The 19,929-nt window shown below is 45.1% G+C and overlaps 2 protein-coding genes across 3 annotated transcripts in view; both read left to right on the forward strand.

Annotated features, from left to right (window-relative positions):
* The window catches only part of LOC135377154 (zinc finger protein 423-like), a 73,405-nt gene extending 66,418 nt beyond the window's left edge, over positions 1-6,987 (forward strand). For both annotated transcript variants that reach the window (XM_064609450.1, XM_064609448.1), the window contains exon 5: positions 3,240-6,987. In XM_064609450.1, the coding sequence (XP_064465520.1) occupies positions 3,240-5,666 (2,427 nt within the window). In that variant the 3' untranslated portion in view covers positions 5,667-6,987. The remainder of the gene's footprint in view (positions 1-3,239) is intronic.
* A 5,199-nt stretch (positions 6,988-12,186) lies between these two features.
* Positions 12,187-19,929, forward strand: part of LOC135379082 (HEAT repeat-containing protein 3-like) — a 56,989-nt gene continuing 49,246 nt past the window's right edge. Inside the window, exons 1-3 of the mRNA XM_064612330.1 lie at positions 12,187-12,423; positions 17,105-17,280; positions 19,194-19,278. Coding sequence (XP_064468400.1) covers positions 12,277-12,423; positions 17,105-17,280; positions 19,194-19,278 — 408 coding nt within the window. The 5' untranslated portion in view covers positions 12,187-12,276. The remainder of the gene's footprint in view (positions 12,424-17,104; positions 17,281-19,193; positions 19,279-19,929) is intronic.

A 19,929-nucleotide genomic window follows, 5' to 3' on the forward strand; every position in this document is an offset into this window, starting at 1 on the left:
GAGTGCACATGTGCTCTTACAAAAGAAAGATAAAAAGGTAGAATCTCCTATACCCCAGGCTTGTAGAACGATAGCTTCTACTCTGTAGTTTGTTTCTAGTCTGTATAGTTATGCCCAAAAATCTAAAATTGGTTTGAGTAGATGTGTGGTTGCAATACAGCTCTACACTGTAAACTTTTTCACACCTTTAAAGGTGTGCGCTATGAACATTCAACCCGGTTGCGTAACATTGCATCTCCAGGATGATATTTTACAAAATTTGGAAAGCATTACTAAAGATCAAGTGTCAGTCCAAATCTTGCTTTCATTATGTCTTGGATATCGTAGGTACGAGCTAATGCATATATGCATCGCTATCGATAATCGAGCACGCGCAAGTGTCTACAATACTGTTGAAGAATCTTGAGATGTTGCAAGACTGAATTTTTGGAGGACAGACAACACTCGAGTAAAGAAAATTTGTGCGAAACCGTGCTCCATTATGATGTTACCAAAATTACACCTAAAAAGGCGTGCGCCATGCACGTTGTTACACCTTTAAAGGTGTGAAAAGATTTAGAGTGTACCGAGATGAGTAGAAAATTCTATCTTTCATTTTTTTTTTCTTAGAGTGTAGAGTTATTGTCGTGAGCACCACAATAGGTGTCTGCCTTTGCATTATGCTTTGGTGAGACTTCAACAGTGACCATGTACACTACTTGAAGCAGCCATTCGCACAACATCTCCTCCCATTGCTGGCTAAGTGGTCTGGGGTAGCCAGTCTGACTTCCTCGCGACTTACGTCGCCATTCTTTTTTTTCTCGTCTTCCTCTATCACGTTACTTCCTCTACTCCAACTACAACAACAACAACAACAACAAAATGAGATACACGTCTTCCTCCCTCAATCCGCATTCGAACGCCCTGACAGCAAATCACGCGGGAATTCGTCGCATCGCGCCTCTCGCGTAATTCACTTCCATATTTGCATGTTGCATCCGAGAGATGATGACAGCGAATGGAAGACACCGGACACGCCGCCTTCCCATTTTCTCTCCATCTTTTAAAAGTCTCCGCACCATTTGCCGAGTTGTCGTCCGTCATCTTAAAGGGGACCCACCATATTTTCCTTTTTTTCCCCTTTCCAAATACACGACTCCGTTTTTGCATATCACCTTATCCAATTCGTCCACTGCTGAGTCTCAAAGTCCATCTGTCGGCGAAAATTTGATTTCCCTCGGAGACCGCGTGCTGTTGTACAAAAAAATAAATAAAAAATAAACGGGTGTGACTGGAACCACGACGAAGTATAAAGAGAATGGGGAATATGGAAAAAAAGGGGGGGGGGGGGAAGACGAAACACGTAAACGCAGCACGAAGCTAAGGAAAAAAAAAAGACGTGGATATAACGCGAACCTTTAAAAAAAGAAAAAAAAGAAACAACATACCCGAGCTGCACTTCTTCCAGAAGCCTTCCTTTTTCTCCAGCTCGCGCTCCCAAGAGGTTTACCGCGTGTTGGCGGATTTGCAACGTAATTTCGCTAGGCGCGTTCGTTGCTGTAGGTATATAAGGGAAAAAAAGGGATGCACCGGGTGGCACAAAAGCCTGTTTGCATGCAAGACGGCAGGAAAAAAAAAATTAAAAAACTCGGTGGACTCGTCTGGTCCAAAGTATCGGACTGCATGTAGATTGGGTCGAATTTAAATCGATTTCTGGATTTGTAAACTCTCTCTCTCTTTCTACTGTGTGGAGTAGATTTGCTGCGCATTACGACACCCGTCTAGGCGAGCATCACCCTTTTTTGTTTATTGATTTATTTATTTTTTGCGCGCAACCGAATGGGTCGAGACGAACTTGGTGCCTCCTATTGGGCGTCGCCGTGGAGTGTTGTAACACTCTTATGTTGAGTTACAAGTAACATGTTACTTTTTTGTAGTAACTACAGTTACTTTTCTACTCCTCGAAGAGCTCTAAACAGAACTCCGACCATGTCGTCGCCTTCGCGTTCACCATAATTCATCCTCTCATATTAACCTCTGTGAAGTGGGGTAGGGTACTGTGGGTACCACGGGGCAACATCCCATGTCATCATCACTTCTCCTTCGTTTATTGTTGTTGTTGTTGTTTCTACAAAACTAACTTGTAACAGTAACTAATTACTGATTTTGGTGCACTTGATGTTACGGTGCTCTAGGAAGCACCATACATCGAGAAGTTACCCGTCAGAAAGAAGTCGTTACGAGGTAATTAAGCTACTGTGTGAAAAAATGTCACTAAGTTAATAGCAAAGTTCTTCAGCCTGAAATGTAACTCACAGTTACGGAGTTACTTAAAAAAAAGAACGAGTTACTTCGGACGCAAAATAGGACTACACAGGTGCAGCGCGCGTGAGCAGTTGAGTTACACCTTGAGTTGCCTGCGGAGGAGTGCAACACGCTTAGATCGTTTTCGTTTATGCCCAACAATTCGAACGCTTTGCATCTTACTCCCTGTGGGCGCACAATGGTTCAGCTTCATTTCAATGGCAGCGGTTCTTACTTCCTAAATAGAATACTGTCATTGATTGAATATTGATTGGCACGCCGTATACACTCAAACGACATAATAGACGTAATTAATGAAAATTAAATTACACAAAATGATGTGCTAGGCTTGTGACGTAACCCAGTTCTGGCGTTGCGAAACTCACCGAATTGCCAAACAGGGGGGATGGGTCACATTTACTTGTTTTCCTGGAATGACCCAAGCTGTGGAACACTTCAACCTAGAATGTCGTAGTCGCTCGACCACTTAAATATGTATCAATATCATCAACGTAATCAACATTAATTGAAGAAAAAATCTCATCTTACGTGTAAATCTACCCCAGATTATTATTATTAGTGATTACTATTATTATTATTATTATTATTATTATTATTATTATAACAAAATTAATATCACAAATCGAAACATCACAAAAGAAGGGCAAACGTACAGGAAGGTTCCCCTGGAAGCAGATCAGTTGACCAGAAAATGTTAAGCGTGCGAGGAACCCCTCAGCTTAGAAATGGCTTCGTAGTAGACCGTCATTATTTCTTCGCCTTTTTGTTACGACACCGCCCCCCCCCCCCGTAAGTGGGAATCTCCAGCAGTGCAATATGAAGCCTTTTGAAATCCCCAACCGTTTCGCTTTTTTTTTTTTTAATTTTTCAATGTTCCACGAGCTTACATTCCCAATTTCAACCAATTACATCCCCCTCACTTTGTTCTTTCACAGGACTCCGATCGGTCGGGCTCGGCTTCCCCACCCAGCCGGAGCAAAGACACCGACCCTCAACTCCCATGTGGCTTCTGCAGTCGGCGCGACTTCCCCTCCCTGGAAGCTCTCCAGTCTCATGTTCGCTCCACTCACGTGCCCTTCTCCGCCGCCTCTCTCGTCGCAAACTCCGGCTCCCACCACCACGAGCACGGCCAGCTCTCTTCTTCCTCTCGGCAGTCCCCTCCCGCCGCCACCACGGCCGCGTCCATCGTCGACGCCAGTTACGAGTGCGAGTACTGCGGCATGAAGCTGCCCAGCGTGCACGCCCTTCAAACGCACACGTTGGCAGCCCACAGCTTCACGGAAGTGCTCAGCAAGAGAGTCTCCGCGATGGCCGGGGTGGACACCAGGACGGGTCCGCTGATCTGCAGCCAGTGCGGTGCGGCGTCTCCGGACTTCGAGTCCTTCCGAGCACACTTAGCGTCGCACATCGAAGGCCGCATCTCAAGATCGTGCCCGGAGTGTCGCGCTGAGTTTCCGTCATCGCAACAACTTGAGTCGCACGTGGCCTCCCACTTCTTGGCGACGTCCGTGGAGTACGGCTGTCAGGCTTGCCTCAAGCTCTTTCCGAGGCCCGACGAGCTGCAGAAGCACCTGCTCGACCTTCACGCTCATCACCTGTACCGCTGCGCGCTGTGCAGAGACGTGTTCGACTCCAAAGTTGGAGTTCAGGTTCATTTCGCCGTGAAGCACAGCAACGAGTGTCAGGTGTTCAAGTGCAACGCTTGCAACGCGGCCTACAGGTCGGAGCCGGAGTTCGCGCTCCACGTGCAAGTGACGCACCTGGCGAAGGCGGCGCCGTACCGCTGTCTCCTGTGTGAACAGACATTTGCGAGCGAGCCGCTTCTGCAGAGACACCTGGACACTCACGGAAAGCAGTTCCCGTGCACCTTGTGCAGTCAAGCGTTCCACGTGGAATTCCTGCTCGAGAAACACATGCAGGCTTGTCACACCGCAGACCTCACCATACAGACGGAGACCGACGACGTGGTCCAAAATCTCAGCGTCAAGCCGAGACCGGTGGAGTCCAGGAAGGACAGCAAGTGCGACATATGTGATCAGACCTTCGCGTCAGATGCGGCGCTTTTTAATCACCGGCGCCAGACGCACAACGTTCGCGGGTCGTCCTCGAGCAGTACCAGCCAGAAGTCTTTAAACTCGCTAAGCCTGCTGTGCGCCTACTGCAACGAGCCTTGCAAATCTAGGTCAGACCTGGAGAACCACATGAAGAGCCACACAGCGAGCCCTACGAAACACAAGTGCAACATATGTGACGAAGTCTGTCCATCAGCGACCACGCTTGCCGAACATAAACTGACGCACTGCAAGGTGACAAACGGGTCCACCTGCGCGGGTTGCAGGGAAGTTCTCCGAACTGAAGAACAGTTCGTCTCTCACGTGACCTCGCACGGCGGCGGTCCTGGACTTCCACTGCCGTGCGTCATATGCCGGCAGACCCTCATGTCGGAAGTGGAGCTACGAATTCACGCTCGCTTTCATGTCGTTCAGAACGACGCCACGACGCAAAGCACAGCTTGCTGTGTGTGTGAACAGCAGATGCCACCGTCGAATTTAATAATCACCGGTCGTCAAGAGAACGGTATGCAATCCTTCATGTGCAAGGACTGCTTCCACGCCAAGGGAACCCCGTCGCGGTGTCCTGAGTGCAGGGTGAAGTTCGAGTCTCCGGTTGACCTGGAGCATCACCGTAAGCTCGTCCACGCGACCGGAACTTTCCAGTGCATCAAGTGTCAGAAGTCATTTAGCTCCGAAGACGAAATTGAAGCGCATGTCGCAACACACGTTCTACAAGAAGGCTCTGTCCACGAGTGCCGGCTCTGCCGTTCAGTCTTCGAGTCCCCGGCAAAGTTGCAGTGTCACCTCATCGAGCACACCTTCCAGGGTTGCAGGACGGGCTTCAGCTGCTACCTGTGTTCCGTCATCTTTACGGCGCCCCACCTTCTGCAGGGCCACATGCTCTCACACGGACTTCAGGCAAGGCCGTACGACTGTCCCATGTGTCACCAGCGGTTTTTCTTCAGGGCTGAATTGGAACATCACGCCTTGTTACATCAAGACGCAATGGAAGACGTCTCTCTGGTGCGTAAGAGGGGTTCCGACGTTGACGAAGACTTGACGCCGCCGGAATCGGACCACATGGACGTAGAAGACACGCCCGACGAGCAGGGATACGTAAAGCGTGAAGACCACCGTGAGGAATGCCCTCGTGAAGAGAGTCCACCCGTCTCCGATGCTTCTGCCGGTGCTTCGTCCGCCTACGACCACCACGAGGGGTCGAGCGACGAGTGTTCGAGCCCGGTGTCGGATGTCGGCGAGTCTTCCGTTCTCGGTCAGGCAGCGACTCGCACTGAGGTCGCTGCGTGACGGCCTCCGGACGTCCTAAAGTCACTTCGTAGACATCGTATAACCGTCGTCTTCTAAGAACCAGTGTGCTTGTATCAATATCAAATATCAAAGAGTGGTGATGATGCTGTCACGGAAAATCATGTACTCACGAATGAAACAACAGCGTTATCTCTTTTTTCGCATGGTATATTTCTATCACAAATTATTTAATACGTTTAATTTATTGCACCCAATCTTTTTTTTATAGTGACATATATGTGCTTACAATAGTGTTACTCGGCGAATGCATGTGTGATATTGTTTTTTTGTCAAGTCTCATCTCAACCTACAAAGATATAGTCCTGATGAACGATGATAAGGATATGCAAATCGTGAATCTAAACGTTGCTACTTGGCGTGCCCTTGTACGTCGCATCTTTGCGGGTCCCCCCTATTCAACCACTTGTTCGTTGCTGCAAATAATGTGAATCGTTTGTTATATATCGGCTGATAAGATATCGTCATTACCTTCTAGTAACAAATATATTCACCTATCGTCCTTCGATACGATGATTTCTGGCATGTTTCAACTAGATCACCACGTTTTTCAGAGATCTTAAGCACCAGTTTATTGTTAAACACCCTCACTGATGGTTCCATAACGAGCTTGGTATCTATGGTAGTGACTATGTTGCCCCAAAATATTTAAATTGGGATACTACACTATGTAGAGACTCCTATGTAGTTACAACGTTCGATTCTAGTTCGCGGTTTCATTGTTTGCCCTGTCATAAACCAAAGACTATATCCTGATGATTATTTCAAATGCGATGTACCAAAGTTCCGTGCTCACTATACTGTCCTCCAGTTTTGGCCTTACTCCTGAAATGCCTAACATTTTTTCCATTTGAACCTATAGACTTTTGGTCTTATCTTGAGTCATTAGATAATCTTCAGTTCGAAGTATCAACGCTGGGGAGCGTTTATGTGCGCCACCTGTGTCAAGGCAGGCGAAGCAAACTAAAGGGAATCGAGGGATGGGACGTGAGGAAGTTTCACAAGCTATCCGACAGCTACCCTCACCTTAAGCCTCGTGTACTACTACACTCTAAGAAAAAAAATGAGTAAAACGGGGAGTAATTGCAGCTTCTACTCCCCCAGTCTGCAATTACTCCCCATTTTAGTCCCCTAACCCGACATTTAGTTCCGACATTTACTCCCCAGGACGGCAAATCGTCACTATAAACTTCGCGCATGGTCTCCTGAATGCAACAGTCTACGTAAATATGTGCCCTTGGTCAATTTGAGCGGCATAAGGCTGTATAACTCAGACAACGTAGCAATATTCCAACCACACAGAGTAAGAAACAGTTACGCATCTTTCCTCGCAAATTGTGCCCTATGTATGGCGCAAGAGTTTATATCACGCGATATATCACGGTTGACGGTTTGCTTCAAAGTATCTTCATGCATGTACACGAATTATGTACTTGGGACTCTTACAAGTGCGCGGGAAATGCAGTTTACACTCTGTGACATTCATTTAGTCCCGTGCATTTACTCCCGAAAGGGACTATTTTTTTGTGGCGAGGCATTTAGACCCTAAAAGGCGTAAAACTACTCCTTTTTTTCTTAGAGTGTAGGCCTACTCGGTAGACCTAGAGGCAGCAAACACGGAAACAAAATGGCGCCTCATTCTTCCTCACGTATCTCACAAGCTTGTCGATAAGCTTATCTAGTGACTCGAGCGTTTAATTTTACGGCAACAGAACAACACAACGTAACACTGTTTACCAGTGTTGTACACTGTCTACCAAAAAAACATCACATTACTCTATCTGCACGTGTTCTTGCTCTTCGATTTTGACAACTTTCCACCCACAATGTTGCTAGGCAACCCCCTGTTTTCCCCTCCTTCTAGTCCTTTTTTTTCTCTCTCCTTCAACTTGCGTGTTCTCTGTACATTACGATTTATCCGGTACACTATGACGTCACGTTCTTAATTTCCTTCGTGAAGAGTGCGCACGATGTATGAAAGGTATCAATTCTGTTTGGCGCGAAGCGTGACGCCGGAAGAATCCAATGTGTAAATACATGCCTGCATGTTGTGTCATGGCGTGATTTTTCTTGTAAATATGCCATCAACTTTTTCCTCTTGTACTTACTCTTGTCTTACGGTGTGACATGTGTTGACATGCGTTCGACACTTCAAGTGTGCGTTGTTTCTTGGTGCTTTGGAGAAAAAAAAAACGTTTGAAAGTAATAAATTTGTATTTTCAAGTTAATCTCTGTCTCTGGCTCCATTCATTTACTCATGGCAGCATGAAGACACGCTGCCTTTTTTTTAAAAAAAAAGAGAGACCACGTTACAGCTACCTTATCAAGATTAATTGTAAGGGAATTACAGTTACTCTTCTAAATGAGGCCAATTACAGCTACGGTAACGACGTTGTAGTAAGTAAGTTAGTTTACAGTTCCTTTTCAAGAAGCGAAATCTAAGTGCACACAACTCTATAGGGGGCGGTGCAACAGTCAGAATTCAGGTGGCTTCCAGGACCCAACCGAAACGTTAAACGTCCCATTCACGTCCACATATCCAACACAGACATTCATGGGACGTCCCCCGGACTGCAAAATAAGGAAAAAAGTCTGTTCCCAAGGACGTAAAAGGAACGTTCACGAACAGCCCTGGGATATCCAAGTGGCAAATTCAGTTCTTCCACAGGACATTCTTGGGACATATTTGGTTTACTGTGTCCCCTTTAAAAAGCGAAATCTGAATGTACACAACTCATACAGGGGCGGCGCAACGGTCAGAATTCAGGGGGCTCCTAGCACCCAACCGAAGCGTTAAACGTCCCATTCACGTCCACATATCCAACAGACATTTATGGAACGTCCCCCGGACTGCAAAATAAGGAAGAAAGTCTGTTCCCTGGACGTCCCATGGACGTAAACGGAACGTTCACGAACAGCCCTGGGATATCCAAGTGGCAAATTCAGTTCTTCCCCAGGACATTCTTGGGACATATTTGGTTTACTGTGTCCCCTTTAAAAAGCGAAATCCGAATGCACACAACTCTACAGGGGCGAATTCAGGGGGACCCCAGGACCCAACCGACGGCCCCTTCCATCCCTCACCGCCAGCACGGGATCCCGTGCATGCACGGGTCCCCAAAACCAGAGTTGCCACGTGCCACGAGCTGTAGAATAGAAGAGAACAGAATATAATTATATTCTGTTGTCTTCTATTCTACAGCTCGTGGCACGCATGAGAGTTGCGTAAAACATCCTGGAACCCGTGAACACTTTCAGATCATGTCGTCGTGAGTTCTTATTCTGCATCGATCGACAAAGCCCTGACTGTGCTGGCAATTTAAGAGGTTCAGGAAAATGGTTTATGGCATTCTATACGCATGTGGCACCTGAGAAAACAGTTTGGCGCCTCACCTCTATGTATAGAGTTGTCACCTGTCCGGATTTCACGCGAACGGTTCAGAAATCCAAGGCTTGCGTTCGGTGTCCGCGTGAAGATGTAACCCGGAATGTTCGGGAATTGGCCAAGTCGGAGTAGAAACCTAACGGCTCGAGTTTTTCGATTGCGTCATCGTCACCAAAGATTGAGCGATAACTAAAATGAGCAATCGAAGATACGTTTATCCGCCTGAAGATACTGTAGAGAACCTACCATTAGATCCCCCTGTGCCCAGTGCTCAGCTTTCAAGACTCAAGAATTTGGTATACGGTCCCTTCACGATCCTCTTCGTCCAATCGAAGACGGGGGAAAAAATTGAGGGCGGTGTGGCAGGTAACAGCTCCACATCAAACGCATAGCTTGAGATAGTTCACACAGCACTGGGCACGATACAAATGAAATTGACAGGACCAATAAAAATGCGACGTTATGCATTCCAGCCAATCAGGGCCCTTCCTGCTTGTCTCGCCTTGCAGCGTGACCGGGCTGCCATCGACTTCTGCTGGTTTTCGGCCTGACGCCCAGTAATTTGTAGCCTGAGATAACTAAACCAACGTTGCGCTAAAAGAAAACACTTTAGAAACAGAAAGTAAACGAGATAATATGGCACAGTAAGCATCATTTCCTTCGTTTTTCATGGCGAAGTATAAAATGGCTAGAAATAGCTATGAAAATGGCGAAGTGTAAAGGTTGCAAAGTAATAGAAATGGCTAGTCGATAGAAGTAATCGAATTACAAATCAAACCAAGCCGGGTTATTTCATTACACGTGTCACCTTCCTGAAACACTACTAATGGTCTTACTTGTACGCCCAGCGACACATGTTGCATAACAGGGGTGGTCAAGAATACTCGTCTTTTCAATTACAACACATACAGGGTGTTTCAAAAAACATGTCATTCGGACTTGATAAAAAAACCGGGCGACGGAAAAATACGGGATAAACGGCACTTGTGTGGCAACTGAATTTGCCATCTTGCAAAAATATTTTCATTTGATTTTAATCAAAATGAATTGAATTTTTTTTAAATTTAACTCCAGAATTTCCCAAGTCAACCTAACGTTTTTTTTTTACAGAATTTGAGAGTCCGTAGCGAACTTAGTCAGATCCACCAAGAGATCCGCTCGATATTAGAAATGGAACTGCCCCAAAAAAGTCCCGAAGTTGAGGCTTCAGAGTTTCGGGTATTCAACAGCGCACCAAACCAGTCGCAAAGATGCGCGAAGGGCAGGACATGTTCCTGCCCCCATGTAGCTAGAACAGTTTATCGCAGGACCGGCGTGCAGCACAAGACGCGCCGATAACAAGGCGGGTGACATTCCACCATACGTTGATAAGCGGCAAACAAAAATGATTCCGCCTCTTTTTTCCCGCCCTGCTTTTTTTTTCGACTTTCTATCTTTCATGTGGGCAGGAGCAAGTCCTCCTCTCCACGAATCTTTGCGTCTGATTTCGTGCGCCGTTGAATACCCGAAACTTTGAAGCCTCAATTTCGGGACTTTTTTTGGCAGTTCCCTTTGCAATATCGAGCGGATTTCTGGGTGGATCTGACTAAGTTCGCTACGGGCTCTCTAATTCTGTAAAAACAAAAAAAACAAAAAAACGCTAGGTTGACTTGGGAAATTTTGGAGTTCAATTAAAGAAATTCAATTTATTTTAATTAAAATCAGATGAAAATATTTTTGCAAGATGGCAAATTCAGTTGCCACACAAGTGCCGTTTACCCCGTATTTTTCTGTCGCCCCGTTTTTTTTATCAAGTCCGAATGACACGTTTTTTGAAACACCCTGTATACATAATAGTTGCCAGAAATCGGTATTATGATACTAATGAGTAGTACCTTGACTGTGAGGTGTTACGTACACTCATAAAAATGAACTTCACCTCATAGCACGCTCCTAGCCAACCATTATCTCGAATGATATCGTTATCTGCCCTGATTTGTTGAAAACGGGGGGCGTACGCCATTTCTGTGACACTTATGCTGTTCATAATTGTCACAGAAAAGGCGTACGCCCCGTGTTTTCAACAAATCAGGGCAGATAACGATATCATTCAAGATAATGGTTGGCTAGGAGCGTGCTATGCGGTGAAGTTCATTTTTAAGAGTATACGTAATACTAATACTGTGTATTACGCACGGGTAATACCACTAATGCATTGACACTCAAGTCCCGCGTTATTACTGTAACGACTTTTTTGGGGGGCGTCTAGCACGTTCCCCGAATGTAAGCCGAGCCTGCGAAAATTAGCGATAAACTCGATACACTGCACCCGTGATACTTGGTCTGCATAGACATGGGATCTTTTAGTAATCATTATAAAATACATATACTATGTCAATTTCGATACAAGTGCTCAAAAGTCTCGCGTATATAGTATTCAAATATTACAAAGTAAAACACAAGGCATTACTAACGTGTGCTCTGATCTCTTGTGATCAAGGGACCGTGCTGTTACTATTACTTCCTTCTCCGTTACCAAGTAAACACAAGTTTCGGTGCAAAAATACACCAAAAGCCGGGAGACCACATAACTGGACAAAAAAGTGGAGAAACTCCGACTTAACGTAACAAAAAAAGAAAAAAGGAAACGGAAAAGGAAAAAGGAAACGGAACACTCGTTTCAAAGAACATAAGCGGGACATAAAGAGCGCGACGCACGCCACACGGTTCAAGACGGAGCTTACAGAGCATTGTTGGGACACGGGGCATTCTTTTGACTTCGACAACGCGGTGACCTAGGCTCGAGAACAAAGATGGGGACCCAGAAAGCTTCTAGAGTCTTGGCACATACGTGGTGACCCCTCGGATTGTAACAAAAACCGTGGCCCCCTTCACGAACAATACTCCCATCTCCTTAAATAGCGACCGGTTGTGTAATCTCTCATTCAGTTTGGCACTGATGATGTCCGTCGCATGACGGACGATACGTCTGAGTAAACCTCGTTATTTCGTTATGTTAAGTCACAGTTTCTCTACTTTTTGGTCCAAGTTTCGGTTTCATATTTCCAAAACCGAAACCAGCCACACCGATACCGCATCGTCATCGCTACTAACCAAAAACCGGACTTCCTTTCCGGTCATGGCGGCTGCCATAGAAGAAGCGTGAATCATCGCGCGCTTCGGCAACTCTCTGTTGTGTTGCTTCATCGTCGGCGTACGTGATCGAAAATGGGCAAATTCAAGCAAAGAAAGCACAAGGCACGAGCGGGCAACCCGACGGGACTTCCCAGTGTGCGAGACATCGACGAAGAGGAGGATGAATTGGGCCATGGAAACACGCGTGTTCAACACTCAGTCGAGGAACTCAGAGAAATGGTACAAAACGTGCTCTCAGCCTCTCCTTATTGCTGCTGTCGTTGTTGCATTGTCGTTACGTGTGAAGGCATAGCAGTGTCAGTGTGGAGCGATGCATCGTCTACGTTAAGTTTCGTCCGGTGTCTTTGTCACGCCGCAGTTGCTGGCCACGGATAGAGACGATTTTTAGCGTCGCGTACCGCGTACGTGGTGTCGGTCGCTGCATTTCGAATGAATTTGTGAGTGTTCGTCGATCGTATCTGTTGTAAACGAGCGAAACCGCGCGTAATATATGTGAAAATTTGCACATGTTGACAGTGATGTTAAAAGTACCCGTAATCGTACTTAAAGTGAAGTACAAAGTACGTGGCATCAATGGTACATGAAGTACAGTACGATGGACCACATATTAAATGTAGTTAAGAGTGGTGTCCGTTCAAATTCGTCAAATTCATTCGTCGCACACGTTCCTGAATTCAGCTGGGACCACGCAGCCTGCTGAACAATCAGATTAAATTAGTTTTCTAATACGTATGGTTGTTTCAAATCGAAATACTCCGGTTACATGTCTTTCGGGCACCTACTATTCTGATCACGTGTTCAGTTCAACTGCACTTTTTTGTCTGGACACCACCTTTACAGTAATGCGCGAAGTAGGGTGAAGCCTCCAAGGACGGACACCTCCCTAGCTCGGACAAGATTTCGTTGCACGGACGGGCTCCCATCGAAACTGCATGGGGACGAAATTCTCCGTGTCGTACCCCTACCTACCCCAAAAGTAGGGCAGGGTTTTCGAACAGAGCTCTGACCAAATTAGCTCAATCTCAGCCCATCTTTGCACCGAAAAGACCCAAAATGAGCCAGTGTCCTTGACTTTCAGCTTTTTTTTTTTCCTATACAGTCAAACTCCTTTATAGCGAACACCTCTTTAACGAAAATACCACTACAGCAAATTTTTTTGCGGTCCCGCTGGAGCCCTATAGGTCCAATAATGGACATCCTTTTTAACGAAAATACCTTTACTGCGATTTTTTTGGCTGTCCCCTGAGTTTCGTTGTAAAGGATTTTGACTGTACTGGTCTTAGCATTTTGTTCATTTAGTTTCTGGAGTTCATATGAGTCTACATTGTCACGATTCTTTAGTGTGAGCACTTGTCTTCGGTTTGTTTAGAGCCTTTGAACATGCACCGCGCCGAGGCAGTGAAAAGTGGGCTGGCACTTCGGAGACAAGTCCTTGAGTGGGTTCAAACCCTCAAGCAAGCATCATGCTGCTTGAAAAGCTCCAGCGGCAATGCCATCAAGTCGAATCCGCGCGTGAAATCGAATCTACCGAAATCTGCAATAATTATCGGTGAAGAGTTGGTAGACAGGGTACCGCTAATGACGACGAATTGAAAACGGGGGACATTTCTTGTAACACAGCTCCGTTATCTTCCTTTTTTTGTTTCCCTTGTATTCTGTAGGTCCAAGGTAGGGAGGTTTCATGGTACTGGGCCTTGTACTTTGAACTATACTTTTCAAGTAGATAGCAGCTGAATTGGGGCAGCAATCTCTGCAAGTTTCGGCTCATTTGCATACTGAAATTGAGCGACGGATATTTCGCGGCATGCACTCTTTTCTGCATTTCGCCCCAAATTTCCTAATTAAAGAGCTAATTAATGCATTTTAGGTAATTAGTCACCATATAGTTACATACTCACTTCCAGAAGATGTCTGCCTGGACGTGGAACTCAACTGCAAAACAGACATCTGTGCTGTTCTCATAGCTTTTTTATGAAAGTTCTCTAATGGAAAAAAATATACATAACGCCGTTCAATCGAAATGGCAGCAGTCGTTTGATCAATCTTTTTTTTTCGTTCACTTGGGGTGTTGATGGAACAAAGAAAAATAGATGAAAACAACGAAAGAAAGCTTCAGCTCTAAATACCGTTATCCTAAGGAATATTTAACTCTGTCTAATCCGCCTGCCCATAAACACATTCCTCATCCTAACCCACTTTTTTGCATCCAGAAAGCGGTCCAGTTCACCCTATCCCATTCGACAATTTATAGGTTTTTTTTTTGCTCTGACAGATAGCAACTAAACACGGCATACGTGCCTTTCACCCCTAATCTCCCCAAAACTTTGTCCAATAATAATTGATGTCAGTTGTCCAATAATAAACATTTTTGACAAAATAAATAAATGATATTTTTTGAATGATTTATTCATTTCGAATGTGGACAAATTTTTACAGTGTATTAATAATGTTTGTAGTTAACTGACCATTGTTTTTGCGAAAGAACAGTTTTCATTTATTTACTTTACACCTATGTGCATGTGAATCTAAATTTGGTTCTTGCAACATACATGTAACTGAAGAGGCCCTTTGAAACGTAGGCAATATAAGCCAGGGAGCAGATCTTTGTACTTTGTCTATTTTTTAAATTGTTTTTTATAGTATGCATGTGTAGTGATCTGAGACTGCAGATACAGATACTCTAAACAAGGTTGAATGAAGGTTTTTTATGGCTGTTAATTTAATATATTTATTTTGTACCATGGAGAAATTTCCTTCTTTGCATCCACAGACTTGGAGTGGCTTTCGTGCACAAATGGCTATCCCGTTTCAGACCTTTCCCTTTAAATTTGTCGTAAGGGCTATGAAAGGGGTGCCCAGAAGAAGCACAGACTATCGGCTGCTCCCAACCTGAGGCCATTTTCTTCAATATGTATCATACTGGTTCGCCGGATTTTTATGCATTGTTCTATTCAGCTGTGATGTTCGTGACAGAGGAAATCTGCAAATAACCAGTGGTCTCCGCTCTTTAGATTAAAAAAACAACAACAACAAACAAAAATTGCAAAAAAGCAGAGCACACTGATTACCTGCTCCGTGTGCTCAAGTAAAAAGTTACAGTAAAAGAGGTGCTAAGGACACGCTGCAAGATTTGACCTCCGTTCGAACAAACGGCGTCTATCAACCGGGTTTAGATCAAACGGCGTTTGACCAAATGTAAAAATGCCCCGAATACGGAACTAGACGGCAATTTATGGAACATGAGAACAGCATCATTTTCTCGTCATGCGACATTCTGGTGCAAGATTGGCACAAGCTTTTGTTCGGAGGGATGAACGACTCACCGTGAGAGTCTTCGTAATGTGACGGGAAGATTTTGAGCACTCGAAATACCCACTGTCATGGTGATGACAAGGATAAGGCAAAACAGCTATCTGGCAACTTCTGTCGTGTGTTTGTCACAAATCAAGACCTGCATGTCACTGGGGTTGTCGACTGACATCACTTTTCTGTGCGGGTGTAAGGTGAAGGAAAAAGAAGGGAGAACATGGGGGAAAGGAGCCTTCCAAATGTGCTACTGAAGTGTCCGGGTAATAATAAGAAGTCTGTTCTACGACGGAAATTTTGAAAAGTCTTTTGCACCAATGCCTTGTAAACAAATGCAGATATTTGATAATGCTTATTCACCGGAAATATACATATCAAAATGTCATTTTTGCACGAATAATAGCGTTATTATCTAGGTAAACTGCATGTAAGGGAGTGCAGAAAAAAAAAAAATAGAATACCGTTTCGAGCACTAGATTTTCCAGACCTGCATTATAAGCGCTGTGTGCAGGCAATGTTTATCGCCTAATTTACAGCCGCTGGTAGATCCGGTTGAGAGCCTACCCTCTGTGGAAACAAAGGCTGAGTGTGTGCTCTTAATGGCAAGGACAAAAAATTGTCCTGTGGTGAACTCTCGGAGTGAACGGATCCTTTGTGAATGTCATTTATTAGAAATGACATTTAATGCCATGCCTATCGTGGGCATGCGGATTTGTTCAACGACGTTCATTGCTCAGCGCCGAAGCAAGAAAGCGTCCGAAATGTAATTTCTATTGTAGCTCCGTAACAGAATCAAAGTTTTGAATTATGATAACAAGTACGAAATTAACAGTGCGTGTAGAGTAATTTGAAATAAATTTCTTTTTTGCATTTTTGGAGCCCCCTTAATTAAGAGTGTAGTCAATTAAAGGAGTACAGAGGGTCATCCAAAAAAATTTCAGGTTAAGACATCCGATGAAAGTGTGTGTGTCATTATACCTAATAGCGCGAAAGGTTTTTATGTGTGCAATTCGTTTCCCAGAAAAAAATCTCACATAAACGTGGCTTTGAGCGTTCACCCTTAACTCGCAACCCCAGCTATAACGAGGATGAGGAGGTATGATGCCACGTCACCGACGACGTGATAAGGAGAACTCGTTCTGGTTCAGTGGGGGTCAGCGCCTTGTCTCTTCGCCGCCGTAAACCTGTTTTCAAAGTTCTCCCGAAGAATTGGGGATAGAAGGAGCGGCCGAATCATTACCGAGCAAGGAGAAGGGCTTTTTCAGAACCCCGAACAGCCGAGTAGCAGACGACAGCAGAGTAGCAGACAACATTTCTCTAGACCAATCAGCGAGTGTTCTCCTTATAGCGTCAGCGCGAGGTTCCAGGCAGATCACAGGCTGGTACTGCTCTTCATCATCGTTGCGCACGGTCGCTTTTTGCGGCATACTTTAAATTCAATTTCCGCGATAATTATGACTCTGCGGTGTGAATTACTTCGCAAGGTGCATCTTACTGGCCTATACTTAACAGTTTTATAGGAAGAAAACTGGGTGTTCAAAATGACTTCTGCGCTACCTTAAGTAAGAACCGATTCACTGCTTTCGACTTGCAGCTCCAGGGCTGCAACGTGGAAGAACGGGAGTGTGCCGCCTGTGTCATAGCCAACCTCGCCAAGGACGGATCCACTTCGCTCGGGATGCTTCTCGAGGACAGCATAATCCGCACGGCTGCTCCTCTGCTGTTGGACAAGAACCTCTCGGTGCGACACTCTGTCACTGGAGCACTCAGGTATGCCACCACGAGAGCCGCGACTCCTCCTGCATTTTAGCGACCACGAACAACGGATTCCCGGTGCATCAAGGATGCGGTCTTCATTGAATACCGCTTGTCACACAGCATTGTGAATGTTGTTCCTAATGAATAATGGTCAGAAATCAGGAAGGTAAAATAATGCACAGTCCAGCGTGATGAAACGTCATCAAGAAAAAAAAATAGAGAAAGAATGAAGCACGAAGTCGGAGTAACTGTTTAATACGTGAGCTTTCGGGCAGAGTCTGCCCTTCTTCAGACAAAATAAGCAGTTAAAACATTGCTCATATAAAGAGTGGGATCGGTGAGAGAAAGAATCAAAGAACAAGAGAGAAGCAACGCAAGGGTGAAATCACAAAGAACAAAACAGAGGGCTGTACATTTGATAAATATCCGACGCCGAGACCGTTGGAAGAAACGTACACCAGTCTTTTCGTTCGAATTTCTGTAGGCCGCGCTTGTCCGTTGAAAAGAGGAAAACGGTTAAATATAAGTTGCTTACAGCTAATGTGAATTCCGCGAAAAAATTACTTGCACATTCAAATGTTCGACAGTGACATGTTGTAAAAACAATGCGTACACATTAAAATAATGAGGGTAGGGATTTAAGAATAACGGTCACATGGACTGTCATTTGCGCATGCCAGACAGAGGTACACGGCAGAGAAAGACGTCTGCCAGCGACAAAGAATGACGATCTGTACATTTAACGCTAGCTCCTACTATGAACCAAAAGTGTCGCATCACATTTTGGGGTGCGCACTGTACATTGATGTGTGTTAGACACTAGAAAATGTGATGTCATTTTTTTTTTGTTGCTAAAGTTGAGATAGGTGGCGGTCAAGTGGCACCGGCCCTATTCTCATTTAAGTAATTGCCCTAGTTTACTCCGTGTCTTGCTGTCATTGATGGTCACACCTTCCCCAAGATGCACAACAGCTTGGCCCAATATTGGCCCAATAATGGCAATACCGGCCCAATACTGGCCCAAGATTGGACCAATATTGGGCAAAGATGTTGTGCCGCTTGGGTCCTTACGTAATAACCATTGACTGGCGAGGACACAAAGTAATCGAGGACGAGAATAGGACCTCAGGGGTTTTGCTGAGTGGTTGAGGAGAGTGACGCACATATTCAACATTGGACACGCTTGAGTCCAACACTGGGCACGAGGTTACTATTCAAATAAACTGAGGTTGCACATACGGCAGTAGTAAATAATCGTTTCTTTGTTTTGTTTTGTTTTTTTATGTATACGAATCTAGCGTGAATTAACCTCTGTAATGTGTGATGCTCTACTAAGCACCAGGCACTAGTCACTAATGCCCAGTCGCTAATACCAGTTGATATACCAGCTAATACCAGTCGCTACTCACTGAGGAGTAAATGCACTACTAATGTGTGTTGCCCTACCGCTGCAAGCACAAGTTCCCGCTTCTGGAAACTACTCCTTCCCAGCGTTGAGTTGGAGCATGTTCCATGTTGAATATGTGTAATTACCTGTCAATAAGGCCACCGTGCTACAAACAGCTTTGTGTCAGCCTGAAATCATGGTGCTAAAAACAGGGTTTGTGGTGAATTCAGTTTGTTGATGAACTGGCAACAGAGAGCAGGTGAAGTGAGTGGCAGTTTGTTAAGGACCTTATTGACAACCTGTAGAAGGGGAATAGAAATTCAGATGTGCATCAGAAAAACATCAACATTAATCGTACTATCGAAATAATGTGCACACTTCTGCAGGGCTTCACACATTTTTTAACGAACACCATGCTTGGTTTAGCAGGAGAAAAAAAATTGCCTTTTTGAAAAAAGGCAATTTTTCCTGCTGGTCGATCGATCGATGCTTCAGGGAAACAACCTACTTCTGATGTCGTGCATCCTTTGCTTTTCAGGAACATCAGCGCAATTAGTCACGACGTATGCAGCACCCTGGTTGACTACGACGTCATGACACCCCTGGTGACACTTCTCAAGGAGGTCAGTTGCATCCATCAGATAACCGTCTTTGTTCTAACACTTAACGTTCCCTCGATTCGTTTACTCAGAACAATCGTATCGAAGCTGAGAGACACACCACAAGAGTATTCCGGGTGTTTCAGTTGAATCCCCGGGCTTAATAATTCGCGAACGGGTGCACCAATCGATGAACTTCCTTTTTTTACAAGTATCTACAAGTACAATACCACTTACAAGCTGCGCACCGTGTGAATGCGTGGGAGGCGCTCATTATTTAAATAAAAATTCAAATGAGTTTCGTAAAAAAACGTAACTTCTAAAGCAGGGCGCCGTCGGCATTAAAGTGGGTACTACCCCTTTTGGGACCTTCAGTGGACACCTTTTAGAGAAAAATCTGCCACCGAAGCGGGTCATTTGTTGCGGTAATTAATTGGTTTCGGTTTACGGATTTTTATCGCGGCTGGTCACGGCGAAGCGCGAAAGGACGCTCTTTCGCTCCCTTATCCATCAATGAATTACGTCCTTACACCAATGAATTACACCAACGAAATACGCCCTTTTGCGCTTCGCTGTGACCAGCCGCGACCAAGTTACCGGGGCAGAAAAAGCCCGGGGATTTAACTGAAACACCCGGTATAAAGAAACTAGGGATGGACCAGCGGAATCCTCCAA

The sequence above is a fragment of the Ornithodoros turicata genome, chromosome 1 (genome assembly GCF_037126465.1).
Source record: "Ornithodoros turicata isolate Travis chromosome 1, ASM3712646v1, whole genome shotgun sequence".
Taxonomy (NCBI): Eukaryota; Metazoa; Arthropoda; class Arachnida; order Ixodida; family Argasidae; genus Ornithodoros; species Ornithodoros turicata.